Raw genomic sequence first — 14,642 nt, 5'->3', positions numbered from 1 at the left:
CTGTGAGGCACTGCTGCCGCTGCGATCTACGTGGCGCAGGTCCATCTGGACCTCCAGGTCACTGCTCATGTTGCTTCCCCTGACCCATGAGGTTGGGGGAGTGGGGAGGTGTCTGAACCTGCCCCAATCTCCTTCAAGGCCCACCCCTTCCAAGAATCACTCCAGACCTTTTCAAAACTTAATTATATTTTGATTTTATTGTATTTTAATGGTTCTCACTGCTAATTTTATTTCTTCAGTTAAATGATAAGCTCCTTCCTGGGCAAGTTCTGTGTCTTCTTTTCTTTCTCATAGTGCCTAGCCTAGCTGGGCACAAAATAGATTATCAGAAACTTCTTGCTGATATTAACTATCTCCAGCAGGGCCAGACAGCTTCACTTGAGACAGCTGCTGACAAGTTGGACAGTCCTGGGAGGCCCCACAGCTCCTGAACTGCAGTCCTTGGATTTTTGGCCAAAACTAGGTCAGGTCCTGAAGGGAACAATTAGTATGAGTGTCTGGGGCTCTTTCCTGTTTCAATTTTAGCTGCTTTTCAAAGGAACCCCGGATATAATTTAATCCAGGGATTTTTTAAACTAGATTTTGCCGGAAATGAAAACATATGAAACAAATAATTAAACTGCAGCCTTCCTTACCAGTCAATTCACCCAACTTTCCCCCTAGGAGATTTCCACCAAACTGCTAAGGCTCTTCAAAGCATTTTGAAGCCCACTGATCTAATCCCTTGTGTCATCTTGCAGTGGAGGAAACCAGGGCCTGGAGACGGGAAGCGACTCGCCTGATGAGGCCTGCCCAGTGACCTGGAGCCAAGTCAGCGGTTCAGAATCCCTGAAATTCACTTGTGGCAGGAAGTGATCGGGAGCAAACCTTCCACATTCTCAAGGTGCTCCACTGAGGGCCCTTTAGGATGGAATCCTGTACACAAATCGCGGGTTACCAGCAGGACATGACCGTGGTAAAGACCAATGACATTATCTCTGCAAAGGGGATGGGCAAACTGGTCAAACCTCCTTATCAGCCAGCACATTTGTATACTGCCTGTAAGGCGGCAAGGCAAGGATTTTCTTGCCAAGGAAAAGAGGTACCCACTAGACTACAGCCTCTGATCACTGACTCAGAGATACCTTTTTCTATTGTTGTGATCCTATACTGACCCAGCTCAATTGCTGTCTTTCTTCTGTGCAGCTACTTTGTCCTTGGACCCTGTGGGTCCAAGGAGATGTACCTCTGTCGATAGTCCCTGCCTCCTGGCCCTAGGAAGTCTCCCAGAGAACTACAGTGAACTCAAGTCACTTCACAGCCTCGCGTAACTTATGGTAAACCCTATACTACTATCCACTTGTTCATTTCGTATTTTCCCAACTAAAGCTCCTGGAGGCCAGGAATTCCTATACATCCTAGCTGTGTTGTGAACAGAAGCTAACTCCTCCTCACATACGTGACTTCTAAATGGACCTGGGATCACAGATGTGGCTGGGAACATGGCCACTATCGGCTGCATTTTGGGATCATTACTCCTGCTCTACAGGAGTAAAGAGCAGGCCAAGCTCTGATGCAGTCCTCTGGAGGCCAGGGTTGGAGTAGAACAAGGGCCCCATGGCAGAAATGAGCTAGCTGGCTTTGCACATACCACCAGGCAGACATCGTTCAGCAGCATCTGTGCCTTCTCCATGGAGCCTGCTAAGACCTCAAATTCCTTCTCAACACAGCCCTGAATACTCCTTCCTTAGTCTAAGCAGCCACTACAAATATATCAAAATGGCTACAAGAAACTTACTTGTTATTCCTGCCCTAAACCAGATCCTATTCTTTTTTTTTTTTTTTTTTGCGGTACACGGGCCTCTCACTGTTGTGGCCTCTCCCGTTGTGGAGCACAGGCTCCGGACGCGCAGGCTCAGCGGCCATGGCTCACGGGCCCAGCTGCTCCGCGGCATGTGGGATCTTCCCAGACCGGGGCACGAACCCATGTCCCCTGCACCGGCAGGCGGACTCTCAACCACTGTGCCACCAGGGAAGCCCCTATCCTTTTCTTTACACCTGCCACTTTTAAACCCTGAATCCATAAAAGGCTCCTATAGGGAAAACAACTACCAGTAGCTCTGTATGTCTTCCAAGATTCAAATTACATAGGCTTAATCAGGAGTGGGCAAGGCATGCCCCTGGCCTCCTAACAGACCCTGGAGTCACGAGTGCATGTCACGAAGGCTATGTATGGCATAAGAGCCCGACTAACTGGAAGCACTTTGCACTCATCACCTGGGTACCTGTCCACCAGGGGTACTGAAGAGGAATGACTAAAAAAACAGTCTTTTGGAAACCACTCTCACAGGTCATACTGTCCATGGACCTGTCAAACCCCAGAGAGAACAAAAAGCCTGCCTCCCTGTGTATAGCCCTCCCTAAAAGACCCGGGGGTAATACATCTCCCACCTTGCTACTTACACATGCCGTTAGGTGCCGTGAGGGGTACCCGGGGTCCTAAGATGTTTCCTGGGATTGGAGGCATACCAGGAGGGGTAGGGCCACTCCCAGGGGGGTGGATGTTGGCTGCAACGGTGGACATCATGCGGCCTGGCATGGGCTGCCCAGACATCATGGAACCTGGACCTGGTATCTGACCTGTGGAGGGAAATTTAAAGTACTGAGGTAAATGTACTAGGAAAAAAAGGAATCAACTCACTGCCCGAGACTGCTAAATACAGACAAATACCTAACCCTCCAAAACAATTAGAAAGATCAACAGAGCAATAATCTGTAATAATCTCTCTGTCCAGCTTTTAATTTGGGGTGGGGTGGGGGGACAGAGGGATAATGGGGCAGATCGGTGAAGTGAATGATTACCCCAAACCCTGCTATAGGTAGACAGTAGCTGTAAGAAACAGTTACCAAACATCCTTAAAAGAAAGCATTAATTCTGGTTAGTTTGGGTGAACAATGGATTGTCCAATATCTTCCTGAGGACACAAAATGCCAAGCAAAGACCACAGGGAGTGGAAAGAAGGACTTTAACAGCAAGTCAGCGCACAGTCCAAGGACTGAAGCTCAGTCCAGATTGAGCTTCATGCACAGGCTATGTGGGAATGTGTATGCCTGAAAGGGTATTGATCAATACTGTGAAATCACAATTAAAAAGGGATTCTAATTGGAATCCTCAAGTCCTGTTCACAAAAAAATCTCTCCCTCTCTCCCCAACCAGGAAGAACTGGCTCTGGAGAACCATGGTGGGGGAGACATACGGGAAACAGGCAACTCCTTCACCTCTTCCTCTTGCTTTGATGTGCACAATGGGAGACACTAGACATAAGGACCATGAAACACCTCCTGCATTCAGTTTCACACTGAGTCTTTAGAACTTTCAGCAAACTTTTTCTGTAGAGCCAGACAGTAAGTATTTGGACTTGGCAGGCCATATGGCCTCTGTCACAACTATTTAACTTTGCTACTGTAGTATGAAGGCAGTCAGACAATGTGTAACAAATAGGTTACCGAAACATCTTTGTTTATGGACTCTGAAATGTGAATTTCACATAATTTTCATGTGACATAAACATTCTTTCAAGTTTTCCCCAACCACTTAAACTGTAAAAACCATTCTTAGCCTATGGCCCCTACAAAAACAGGAGATAGGCCAGATTTGGTTGCAGTTAGCCAAACCTCCCTTAGATATGGTGGTGGATATGTATTAATTCTTCAACTCAGCGGTCTGGCTCCTGGGCTTGGCTTTAAAGAGCCACAAACAAAGGAGAATTGTTTAATGGGCACAAACCAAGGCTGAAGCTATATATAAGGACAAATCATAATCTCTACAGAATAAGGAAAGAGAATCTATTGTAGTTTTTTCTTTCTTTCGTTTTTTAATCTAGGGACATTAGCACACCTATGTAAGGTCAACTATATGAAACTGAACACAGGCTTCTCTAGGCATAGTCCTGAGACAGCTGGAAATAAGAACGCTTGAGGTTCAAGCTTGGAAGATGGGACTACCAGACAGCTAACTGGCAACTAAAATATATAGAGCAGTACTGGAGATAACTCAAGGGAAGAATTCTCTGTCAGTGCTTAGAAAAAGGCCTGTCTTAAGACAGACACACAAAGCTTCAAGCCTCACACCATCCATTTCCAGTGTCTGTTCCATGAGCCAGGACTCAAAGAGCAGAGCTTTTCACTACAGGGTGTCAATGAAGAGAACCCCAGTGAGATACAAGATTCAGGAAGAGAAGTGGTCCACTGTCTTTGGGGGACTATTTTTTAAAAGCATAGGGAGGCATCAACCTTATGCCTCAGAATGAAAAGAACAGCAAATTTTGGGTCCTCTGGCCCACCTTCCTGTGCTCTATAATGCAATCATGCAAAAGTACAGCAGAGGAGCCCCAGAGGCCCATCTGCTGGAGGACAACTTGATCAAATCACCTCAGAGAAAGCAAGAGCAGGTGCTGGGCTGAGACTACCACTACTACTACACCACTGAACTTCAGTAATTAAAGCTGGGTGCCTGTGCCACAGTGCTAGGACAGATTTAGGCTGTGCTGAAGAGTCTATCCACGTAGGGAATGACACAAGAGATAAAAAAACAAATGCCAAGTATATTACAAGCCATACAAAGGATGAGTACACATGAAGGTGTGGCAGGCAAATCAAGGGAAAACTATGGAAGAAGCAAGTAAAAGAAAATAATACCTTCTGGTTAACCAAGAGCAACTTGTGAATGACTTGAGACTTTGGATAATGTGTATATAAAGTGAAGGAGGGGAATTAGGAACAGGATAACAGCAGACTATCCTAAGCACAAGGCCTAGCCTGAGTTACACAATCAGAACATAATATGAATATTGTTCCATTTATACGTAGCATCTTCATACTCGCCATCCCCTCTGAGGTAACTGCATCACCTTATTATCTATCACTTGCATTTCACCGAGGAGTAACAAGCTCAAAAGGTTATTAAAAAAAGTGCCCAGGCTACAGAGCCAAGTTGTCCACGGTTGGTTTGTCTGACATGAATCAAAGCAAAGGGGACCGGATGAGTCACACACACAGAATGGGGTGAGGGACTTCGCCCGGTAAGGCTACAGGGGACTGGGTGAAAGGTTCTGGAGAAATGAGGAACATGGGCCTGATTTTGTGTGATGGAAAGCTTTAAGAAGGGATGCAGAGGAGTCTGAGCCTAGAGCAGAGGAAGAGAGCTTTTGCAGAGAAGTAGGGGCTGCATGAGGGCAGGATAAGTAGATAAGAGTTGAGAACAGCACCCTACAGGCTTCCTGGGGATGGGTAAGAGAATGAGGAGGAGGGGTGAGTATGAAGCTGAGAAGGAGAAAGAATTCGGGTTTGGCACCTAACTGGCATGTGGAGTGTAGAGAATGGGGAAGGAATTTTGCTTTGGGAACAGGAGGTGTGGAATTGGCTGTCATTCCAGTGGAACACAGAGATGGGGTGAAGGGAAGATACAGAACTCTCAAAAGTTTTCAATGGGCAATAAGTAGCACACACAGAGCCTTATTATTCTAAGAATCAGGGTCTGTCCTCTGTAACTCTCCCAGTTTCCTTCCTACCAAACACCTGTGAGGCCATTACTAAACACAATGCTTTTTTTCCCCCACTCTCTGAGTCTCTACTAATGATTTTTTGATGGTATTCCAGGTGGTGAGACAAGGCAAGAGGAGATACTTTTGCTGTTGTTGGGGACAGGAGGCCTAGTATGAAGTCCAGACCTACAGAATCCCAACCTGGAGATGAAAGAACACTTTCAATGGACTTGCTGTGATGAATGGAAGCCATTCACTAGAACAGATAATACGGCCCGTGTTTATCAATGGGTGCAGATTCCCTCCTTCTACCCAGTTCAACCTGGACAAGAGGCCTTGAGCAAGTCAGGAAGAACATTTTGCCAGCCCGTCTCAGGTCTCTCTCTCCAGAAAACCAACAGCAGAACACTGAAGAATGCCTTTACAAAAAGGCCAGAAAGAGTACTGAGTAAGGGAGAAAGAAAGAAGGAAGAGCATAGACCAGGTGTGTGCTAAGTAATAAGACACGCAACTGTTCAGTCCTAACCAATGTCGTCCACAACAGTCTGACAGAGTTTTTATACTTTGATGTCTAGAGCAAGGTGTGGGTTGTCCAAACTCCTGGCTGACCAGTGAGCATCCCAGTCAGAAAGCCACCCAATACCATTCTCGACAGGGAAAGTGAAGATGAACGTGCCTGGAAGCTGAACAGTGCGATCTCACTTCTACTTCACGCCAACCCAGATGAGTGGTCTTGACAAGTCATTTAGGATGCCCGGAGCCTCAGTTTCCTGAGATTATTATAAAGAGTGATGCTAAATATCTGCTGTACTCTCTCTGTATGATCAGGGAAACTGTTTATTTCTTATGGTGCCTTATTATGTCACTGGCTCTGCCTTATGAGAGGCAGGGCAAATATTCTCATTTTATAGACAGTAAACAGAAGCTCAGAAAAGTTAAGAGACTTCTTTACGGTCACAGAACTTGTAAGAGGAATGAGATCCAAGTCTTCCGATTCTAAATCCAATTCTCTTTCTACCACACTATTCTGTGCTCAAATGAAACAGTTCCTATGAAAGGACTTAATATAACAGTCAGTATTTAAAAAAAAAATCTGAGATGTAAACTTTAATTCCAAACACCATGTTTTCTTCTTCACTATATCAACAATAAGGAAACTGCTCTGCTTCCTGCAATACATAATTTTATCAAATATACTTTCCAGTACCTTGCAGTGGGTTGGATGGTGGCCCCAAACAGATAATGCACACGTTCTAATACCTGGAACCTGCAAATGTAACCATATTTGGAAAAAGCATCTTTGCAGATTTAAGTTAAGGACCTTAAGATCATCCTAGATTATTCTGGTGGGCCCTAAATCCAATGACAAGTGTTCTTATATGGGACACATGGAGGAAAAGACACAGAGGAGAAAGAAGGTAAAGATGGAGTAAAGAGAGATGTGGCCACAAGCCAAGGAATGCTACCAGACACCAGAAGCTGGAAGATGCAATGAACAGACTCTCCCCTAGAGCCCCTGGAGGGAACATGACCTTGCTCTAGCAGCTCCCAGAATTGTGAGACCTACATTTCTGTTGTTGTAAGTTACCACGTTTATGAAAGGGGAAAACAAAGACTGAGTAGCTCACCCAATGTCATAAAGTGTATAAATAAGGGAGCCCAGCTCTGACCTGGGTACTCTGGCTTCAGATCTGGTGTTTGCAATACAGTGCACTCTGAGGATGAAGGTCTGGAGGAAGGGGGCCCATCTGTCTTCCAGCAGACTATGTGATACAAACCCTGCTGCCAATAAAGTGATGGGTCAGGTATTCAACCCACACCTAGCTCCAGAAACAATCTGGCAAAGAGGAATCACTGGCACATGGACACAAGGTGATAACTACCAAAACACACTGGGATAAGCCTTGCAGGCTCGGCTGTCAGGCCCATCAGTGCTGTTTCCAAAGCTACCTGCTCAGCGGCAGTGGCCCATTTACCTATTTCCCTATATCTTTATGGCAACAAGCTGGGATAGAATAGCTTTAGGGTTTTCCAAGGCTATTTGCCCAACAGCTGGAAAAAACCTTTCCTTTCTCTTGCTGTAAATCCTGAAGCTTTCTGTAAAACAAAGTTCTTCTATCCTCCTGTCACAAACAGAGCCATAAAGCCACTGGGGTATGGGTATTTAAGGTATGAGAGGACAATGGCTCCTTGGGAAAGGTGGCAGCAAAAAGGAAGAACTAGAAGAAAAACCATTTACTTCCACTGTGGGACCTTGCACAGACAAACATTTCTCAGGAAAGCAAGAAGCACCAAGAGTGAGGCAATGCCCCTGTGCCATCCAAAGGTGCTGGTGTGCCTATGGCAGTGGATTTAGAGGACAAGGAGGGGACAGAATGTTGCTCTGAGTTGGGGCCTGTCACTTCCCAGGCAAAGATAGTTGTCTCATGGAATCCTTCAGGTTGTTAGGAAGGCTGAAGTAAGGGCCCAGTTTCAAGATAAGGAAACAAAATCTTAGAGAGGCTATGGAATTTGTTTGAAAGTCACAAGGAACAAGAGACTGAGCTGTCTGACCCTGAGGCTCATTCTCCTTTCCTTTACACCACCCTGCCTTAAAAGGGTATTTCTTTCCGTGGGAAAGCCGATTTCTCTTTTTTTAAAAAATAAATTTATTTATTTTGTTTTTGACTGTGTTGGGTCTTCGTTGCTGTGCATGGGCTTCCTCTAGTTGTGGCGAGCGGGGGCTACTCTTTGTTTGGTGCTTGGGCTTCTCATTGTGGTGGTTTCTCTTGTTGCTGTGCACGGGCTCAGTAGTTGTGGCTCGCGGGCTCTAGAGCGCAGGCTCAGCAGTTGTGGTGCATGGGCTCAGTTGCTCCACGGCATGTGGGATCTTCCTGGACCAGGGCTCGAACCCGTGTCCCCTGCACTGGCAGGTGGATTCTTAACCACTGCGCCACCAGGGAAACCCAACCCCTGTCCTTTTGAAATCTAAATGTCCTTGGGTTTTCTGGTTTCTGATATAGGTCTCACCACTTTTTTTTTTAATTTTTGGCTGTGTTGGGTCTTTGTTGCTGCACGCAGGCTTCCTCTAGTTGCGGCAAGCGGGGGCTACTCTTCATTGCGGTGCGCGGGCTTCTCATTGGGGTGGCTTCTCTTGTTGAGGAGCACGGGCTCTAGGCGCGCGGGCTTCAACAGTTGTGGCACGTGGGCTCAGTAGTTGTGGCACGTGCTTAGTTGCTCCGTGGCATGTGGGATCTTCCTGGACCAGGGCTTGAACCCATGTCCCCTGCATTGGCAGGCAGATTCTTAACCACTGTACCACCAGGGAAGCCCCTCACCACTTTTAAATGGATGACAATGTCTGAAGGCATTTCCATTAACTCTTTTTTTTTTTTTTCCATTAACTCTTAATAAACATGAAGAAGTCTGACCTACAGATACCTAAAATGAAGCGGAGCAGGCCTTACCAAACAAAATAAAGGGTGTGTATATGTAGTTTCCATTAAAAAAAAATTCAGGTGTTTCCTTTTCCAGTAGAGAGGAAGGTGAGAGATAAGAGAGATGTGGCTTCAGAACAGCAGTATCAAAGCATATACTGGTGGGAGTCTGACCTACATACAAGCTTTTTTTTTTTTTTTTTTTAAAACAGCAGGCATCTGAAGCCTGAAAAATGGAAAGGTTTGCTAAAATTAGGCTTTGCCTAGTGGAAAAATCCCTCACACTCTCAGGTTTATTAGATCTTATACTAAAGCGTTAACGGCCACCATGCCTAAAAGAATATTAAGGATTTTATTTTTATTCTTTGGGATGGGAGAGGCAGGTGGGTAAGGAACACAAAACTAGGAGAGGGAACCTATGAATTTACAAGCTTAAGCATACTTCATTGCTGTTTCTAACCATCCATGACACACTCTCTGGCTGAGTATCCCAGAGAACAGAAATAACAATCGGGGCCAAGCGAGGGGGAAGCCCAGGCTCCTCGGAGATTGCTCCTCCCGCAGCAGCTTCCGGGGGGCACAGACGCTCTTTGTTGAAGACTGTGCCCTCACTGTTCTCTCTGTAAGGATAACCTGCTACTCCGGAAAGTGGCACAGCAGCCTTGTTATCACATCATGCAAGCAGGACCAAAGGCACCGCAGATAATAAAGACTTGGCTGATGTGACGAGCTAGTCCTTTTCCCTCTTCAGTGTGGGGCTCCGAGTTGGGTGGAGAGGGGAGGCTGGGAAGTGATGAGTAGTTGTAATCCTTTCCTAAGTAGTATTTCCCACGGGGAGGGTTCTGTAAGTGGGTCTAACTTGTGGGCTTAAAAGTCAAGTGCCTAATGGCTTGCTTGAAATTTCCTTGAACAACCAATATTTTACTAACTGATGCAAAATATTCTAGTTTTATTATTAAAACGTCTAACATCCCTGAGTTCTCATCAAACCAGATCAATTCCTACTCTGATTTTTCTTAGGCACTTCTAAAAATTCTTATGTTATTAATGAGGAAACCATAAAGATATTTAAACCAACATGTTCTTTTCTCTCTGCTTTTCACACACAGAGACACATAACAAAGGCTTCCCCAATGCAGGTGGCTCACTCCAGATCCATGAGGCACTAATACTCAAGAGTGCCTCATTTACTATTTATTTTTAATGGAACTTTATTGGAGTATAATTGCTTCACAATACTGTGTTAGTTTCTGTTGTACAACAAAGCGAATCAGCCATATGCATACACGTGTCCCCATACCCCCTCCCTCTTGAGCCTCCCTCAACCACCGCTCTAGGTCATCGCAAAGCACCAAGCTGATCTCACTGTGCTACACTGTTGCTTCCCACCAGACAACTATTGTACATTCGGTAGTGTATATATGTTGATGCTACTCTCACTTCACCCCAGCTTCGCCCTTCCACCCCACGTCATCAAGTCCATTCTCTTTATCTACCTCTTTATTCCTGCCCTGCAACTAGGTTCAAAAGCCCAAGGGGAGGGCAGAGCTTACACTGCACTTACATACTAGATTTTTAGGTAATCTTCCTGTAAATACACCTGGCCCTCTGTTCCTCCGTATCCATGGGATCTGCATCCATGGATATAGAGGGATGACTGAATTCACTGTACAGTGCCATTTTATATAAGAGACTTGAGAATCCATGGATACTCATGCATCCCCCATTGGGGCTCCTGGAACCAATCCCTGGTGGATACTGAGAGATGACTGTAGGTGCCAAGGCCCCTGGAGGGTACCCCCTGCAGTCAGAAGTGTCCTCCTTGCTCACAATCAAGAACATCTCAGGACACAGCAGCCACTACCCAGGCCACTCTCCTTGGTTCCCCATGTGCTGTCATGAATACAATGGTCCAGGGTGTGGGCAAGGGATACCATGCATGTGCTCAAGAACTGATGGCTGTCATGACTATTCACCTTGTGCCATTTAGAATGGCGGTCTTACAGGAAGAACCAGTAAGCCTTTAATTTAGGAACCACTTCATGAAATCACTGTTTTTCAATTTAAATGAAAAGACGACATGTAGTGCTGTGTATTTTATGAAGAGCAACAAAACCTAAGGGTGGTATAAGGATGGCTATGGCCACCTCCAGTTTCCATTTGCCAACTTTATACTATAGATTCTTCCTTTGACTATCTGTTTGGTGGAAACAAATCAACTTGGGACACTTTATCACAGATAAGAACAAAACCTACAAAAAGCTGGAGCTCCCAAGTGAGTTAGGAGTAGGACCAAATAATAAAAGCCAAGGAGGAGAGACAGCAGCATACAGATGGTACTCTCTATACAAAAATTCTAAGCATTTGAATGAATTAAAGGGGTGGAGGGGAGGACTGCAGAGGTACAAACTAAATGGAATATGTACAGGTGTCAGTTTATACTAGCCCTGCTGGTGCCTGGGACCATACGTGTTTGACAGTCTGGCAGATTCACAACAATGAGCCATATTTTAATGGGCTCTACCACTAACTGATGGCCAGTTAAGTGGAGAAAGATTACATGTGATTTATCTACAAAATTATTTAAATTCTAAGAAGTCAGAGAGCTGGACAAATTCACCACTCAGTAATATATTTGTTTTGACTTTCTTCTCACCACTTCCCCAACCTTGCTGGCTTTCAGAGGCTGATTTTTCTCCTTCCTTCACACACCATAAATTCCGACCAAACACCAAAACCTAGCAAACTGACTTGGATAATTACCCTCAGCTCCTAACATAAACGTTGTGGCCCGCTAACTTTTCTAGAACCTAGGAAATATTAGTTGGAAGGACCATGCTCCCATTTATTAACTTACACCTGTGGCAAATAAGAGACTAAAGCTCTTCTCCACCTAAAACACTACAGACTCCCTCACTTGCTTTGATATATAAGGCCTCTTTAGCCAATTTCTAGAATATGGTGTACGAGACTCAGCTGTTACAATACAATCAGCCTTTTCTGAACTGTCAATATTAAGAAAGCTTTTAATTATTGGGTTCAATTTATTTTTCTTCATTTTACTTTCCAACACACCTGATTTTTACATTCAAACTCCAAAACAATCTCACAAAAGGGGCAACTATGAAAAATGATTACCTTGAGCTGCTGGAATTCTCATACACTGCTAGAGAGAATGTAAACTGGCATTATCATTTTGGCAAAATTTTGGCAGCATCAACTAATGTGAATACATGGATATCCTAAGACCCACTCTAGGGACATAACAAATTCCACCACTTAGGGGCGCACATAACAGAAATGTATACCTATGTCTCCAAAAGACATGTGCACATGCATGTTCACAGCAGGAGTTACTATTCGTAATAACTAAAATGGAAATGAATCAAATGTCCATCAACGGGAGAATGGATTAATAAATCATGGTAGAGCCCCACAGTAGACACGTACAACAAGAAGAAAGAACAGCAAGAGCGAAAGACACGTACAGCAAGAGTGAAAGAAGGCAAACAAACAAAAATCAGTACGTGATTCCATCCAGATAACATTCAAAACCAGCCCAGGGACTTCCCTGGTGGTGCAGTGGTTAAGAATCTGCCTGCCAATGCAGGGGACATGGGTTCGATCCCTGGTCCAGGAAGATCCCACATGCTGAGGAGCAACTAAGCCCGTGCACCACAACTACTGAGCCTGCACTCTAGACCCTGCGTGCCACAACTACTGAAGCCCTCACGCCCTACAGCCCGTGCGCCGCAACTACTGAGCCCACAAGCCACGACTACTGAAGCCCACGCACCTAGAGCGTGTGCTCTGCAACAAGGGAAGCCACTGCAATGAGAAGCCCGCGCACTGCAATGAAGAGTAGTTCCCACTTGCCGCAACTAGAGAAAGCCCACACGCAGCAACGAAGACCCAATGCAGCCCCCCGCCAGAAACCCCCCAAAAAACCCAGCCCAACTAGTCTATGATGTTAGACCTCGGGACACTTGTTACCCAAGGGCAGGGAGGAGACTGAGATGGGTATGAGGGGGCTTCTGGGTACCGGTTACACAGGTATATTCTCTTTGTTAAAAATCATCAAGCAAAATATTTATGGCTTGTGTATTTTTCCATATGTACACTACATTTCAATAAAAAATGTTTAAGAAAAGAGGGACTTCTCTGGAGGTCCAGTGATTAAGACTCCACGCTTCCACTGCAGGGGTGCGGGTTCAATCCCTGGTTGGGGGGACTAAAATCCCACACACAGCATGGCGTGGCCAAAAAAAAAGGGAGGGAGGGAAGGAGGAAGGGAGGGAGGGAGGGAGGAAGGAAGAATAGTTTTTTAAAATAGATTTTAAAAAACACTCTCATCATACACACAATGATCATTTTCTTTAAAATTCACTTAAGAAAAGCCTATTTCTGTGAGAAAGTAAAAAGAGAAACATAACCTATTTTTATTCTAAAGGCTATTTTATGAACCCTAGTTTTTTACCACTGTCTCCCTAAAAGAAGAGATGTATCTGAGTCTGCTCTAAACCCTCTTGGTTCTCCATCATGGAAGGTGGCATTGTGACATCATTTTGGAATAGAAGGAGCCCAGTATGAATCCTGGCTCCACCATGCAGCAAGGTGACATGGCCTTGGCATGCACCAGCTCTTCAACTGTAAAGGCAGGACAATGAGAAGTAAGCAAAAATACTGGGGGTGAAGGGCCTGGCATACAAACATCTGTTCTCACCAGGATGTAATTTAGAAAAAAAAGGAAGAAGGGTATCTTTTCTAAATGCAGATGGTGGAGCTCCTGAGAAGTTCTCTGTGAACAGTTACTGTGGATGATGATGCTTTAGCACCATTAAGAACCAAATACCAAGGAGCCACAGCGAACCCCCTCCTAAACATTTATCCCAAGAGTTTTAGGAATTAAAAATTTAAAATAACTGTTTCTGAAAAATCACTTTGTGATCATCACTCTGTTATGCATTCATAGCTTTTAACTTGGAAGAAAATTAGATCTCACAAGGAGGTTTTAAAATCCACTCAAGCAGACAGACAGGAAAACTGAGAAATAAAGTATCCTGTGTCATGAGCCTGGCAGACTTCTAAAACTATCTCCACAAATGTCATTTAGATCAAGTGGCAAGTGGGACGATGGTAGCAAATTCCACAACTGCAATTTAATAGTGTGTGTGTGTGTGCATGCATGTGTATGAAAATGAATGATTCCCAAAGTGAACCTAGCGCCATTTTTGGGTCAAGGCAATAAGAACTAATATCTAAACATGTTTGGGGTTGTAAATTAAAAATTCATGTTGGTAACACAAGTTGTCAGATCATAGTTTTTTCCGTCATGGCTTCCTCAGGCAAACATGCCTGGTTATTTCCATGAGATTTAGAAATTCTGTCATTTGAGGAAGTCAGGGCAACTGACATTAGTCATGTCGGGAATCTTCTCAGGGCTCCAAGGGTCTTTCTATTTTTTATTTTTTTAAATTTTTATTTATTTATTTATTTTTTGCGTGGGCCTCTCACTGCTGTGGCCTCTCCCGCTGCGGAGCACAGGCTCCGGACGCGCAGGCTCAGCAGCCATGGCTCACGGGCCCAGCCGCTCCGCGGCATGTGGGATCTTCCCGGACCGGGGCACGAACCTGTTTCCCCTGCATCGGCAGGCGGACTCTCAACCACTGCGCCACCAGGGAAGCCCGGGGTCTTTCTATTTTTA

General features: G+C 45.0%; 1 protein-coding gene across 3 annotated transcripts in view; it reads right to left on the bottom strand.

The window, feature by feature from the left end:
* Positions 1-14,642, bottom strand: part of SMARCC1 (SWI/SNF related, matrix associated, actin dependent regulator of chromatin subfamily c member 1) — a 181,286-nt gene that overhangs the window by 2,524 nt on the left and 164,120 nt on the right. For 2 of the 3 annotated variants that reach the window (XM_060162096.1, XM_060162097.1), the window contains exon 27: positions 2,443-2,619. In XM_060162096.1, the coding sequence (XP_060018079.1) occupies positions 2,443-2,619 (177 nt within the window). Of the gene's footprint in view, positions 1-178; positions 472-2,442; positions 2,620-14,642 lie in introns of those variants that run through there. The other variant, XM_060162098.1, reaches the window with a different exon arrangement.

The sequence above is a fragment of the Lagenorhynchus albirostris genome, chromosome 10, assembly GCF_949774975.1.
Source record: "Lagenorhynchus albirostris chromosome 10, mLagAlb1.1, whole genome shotgun sequence".
Lineage (NCBI taxonomy): Eukaryota > Metazoa > Chordata > Mammalia > Artiodactyla > Delphinidae > Lagenorhynchus > Lagenorhynchus albirostris.
The sequence above is the reverse complement of the archived record's forward strand: the minus strand, read 5'-3'. Positions and strand labels throughout refer to the sequence as shown.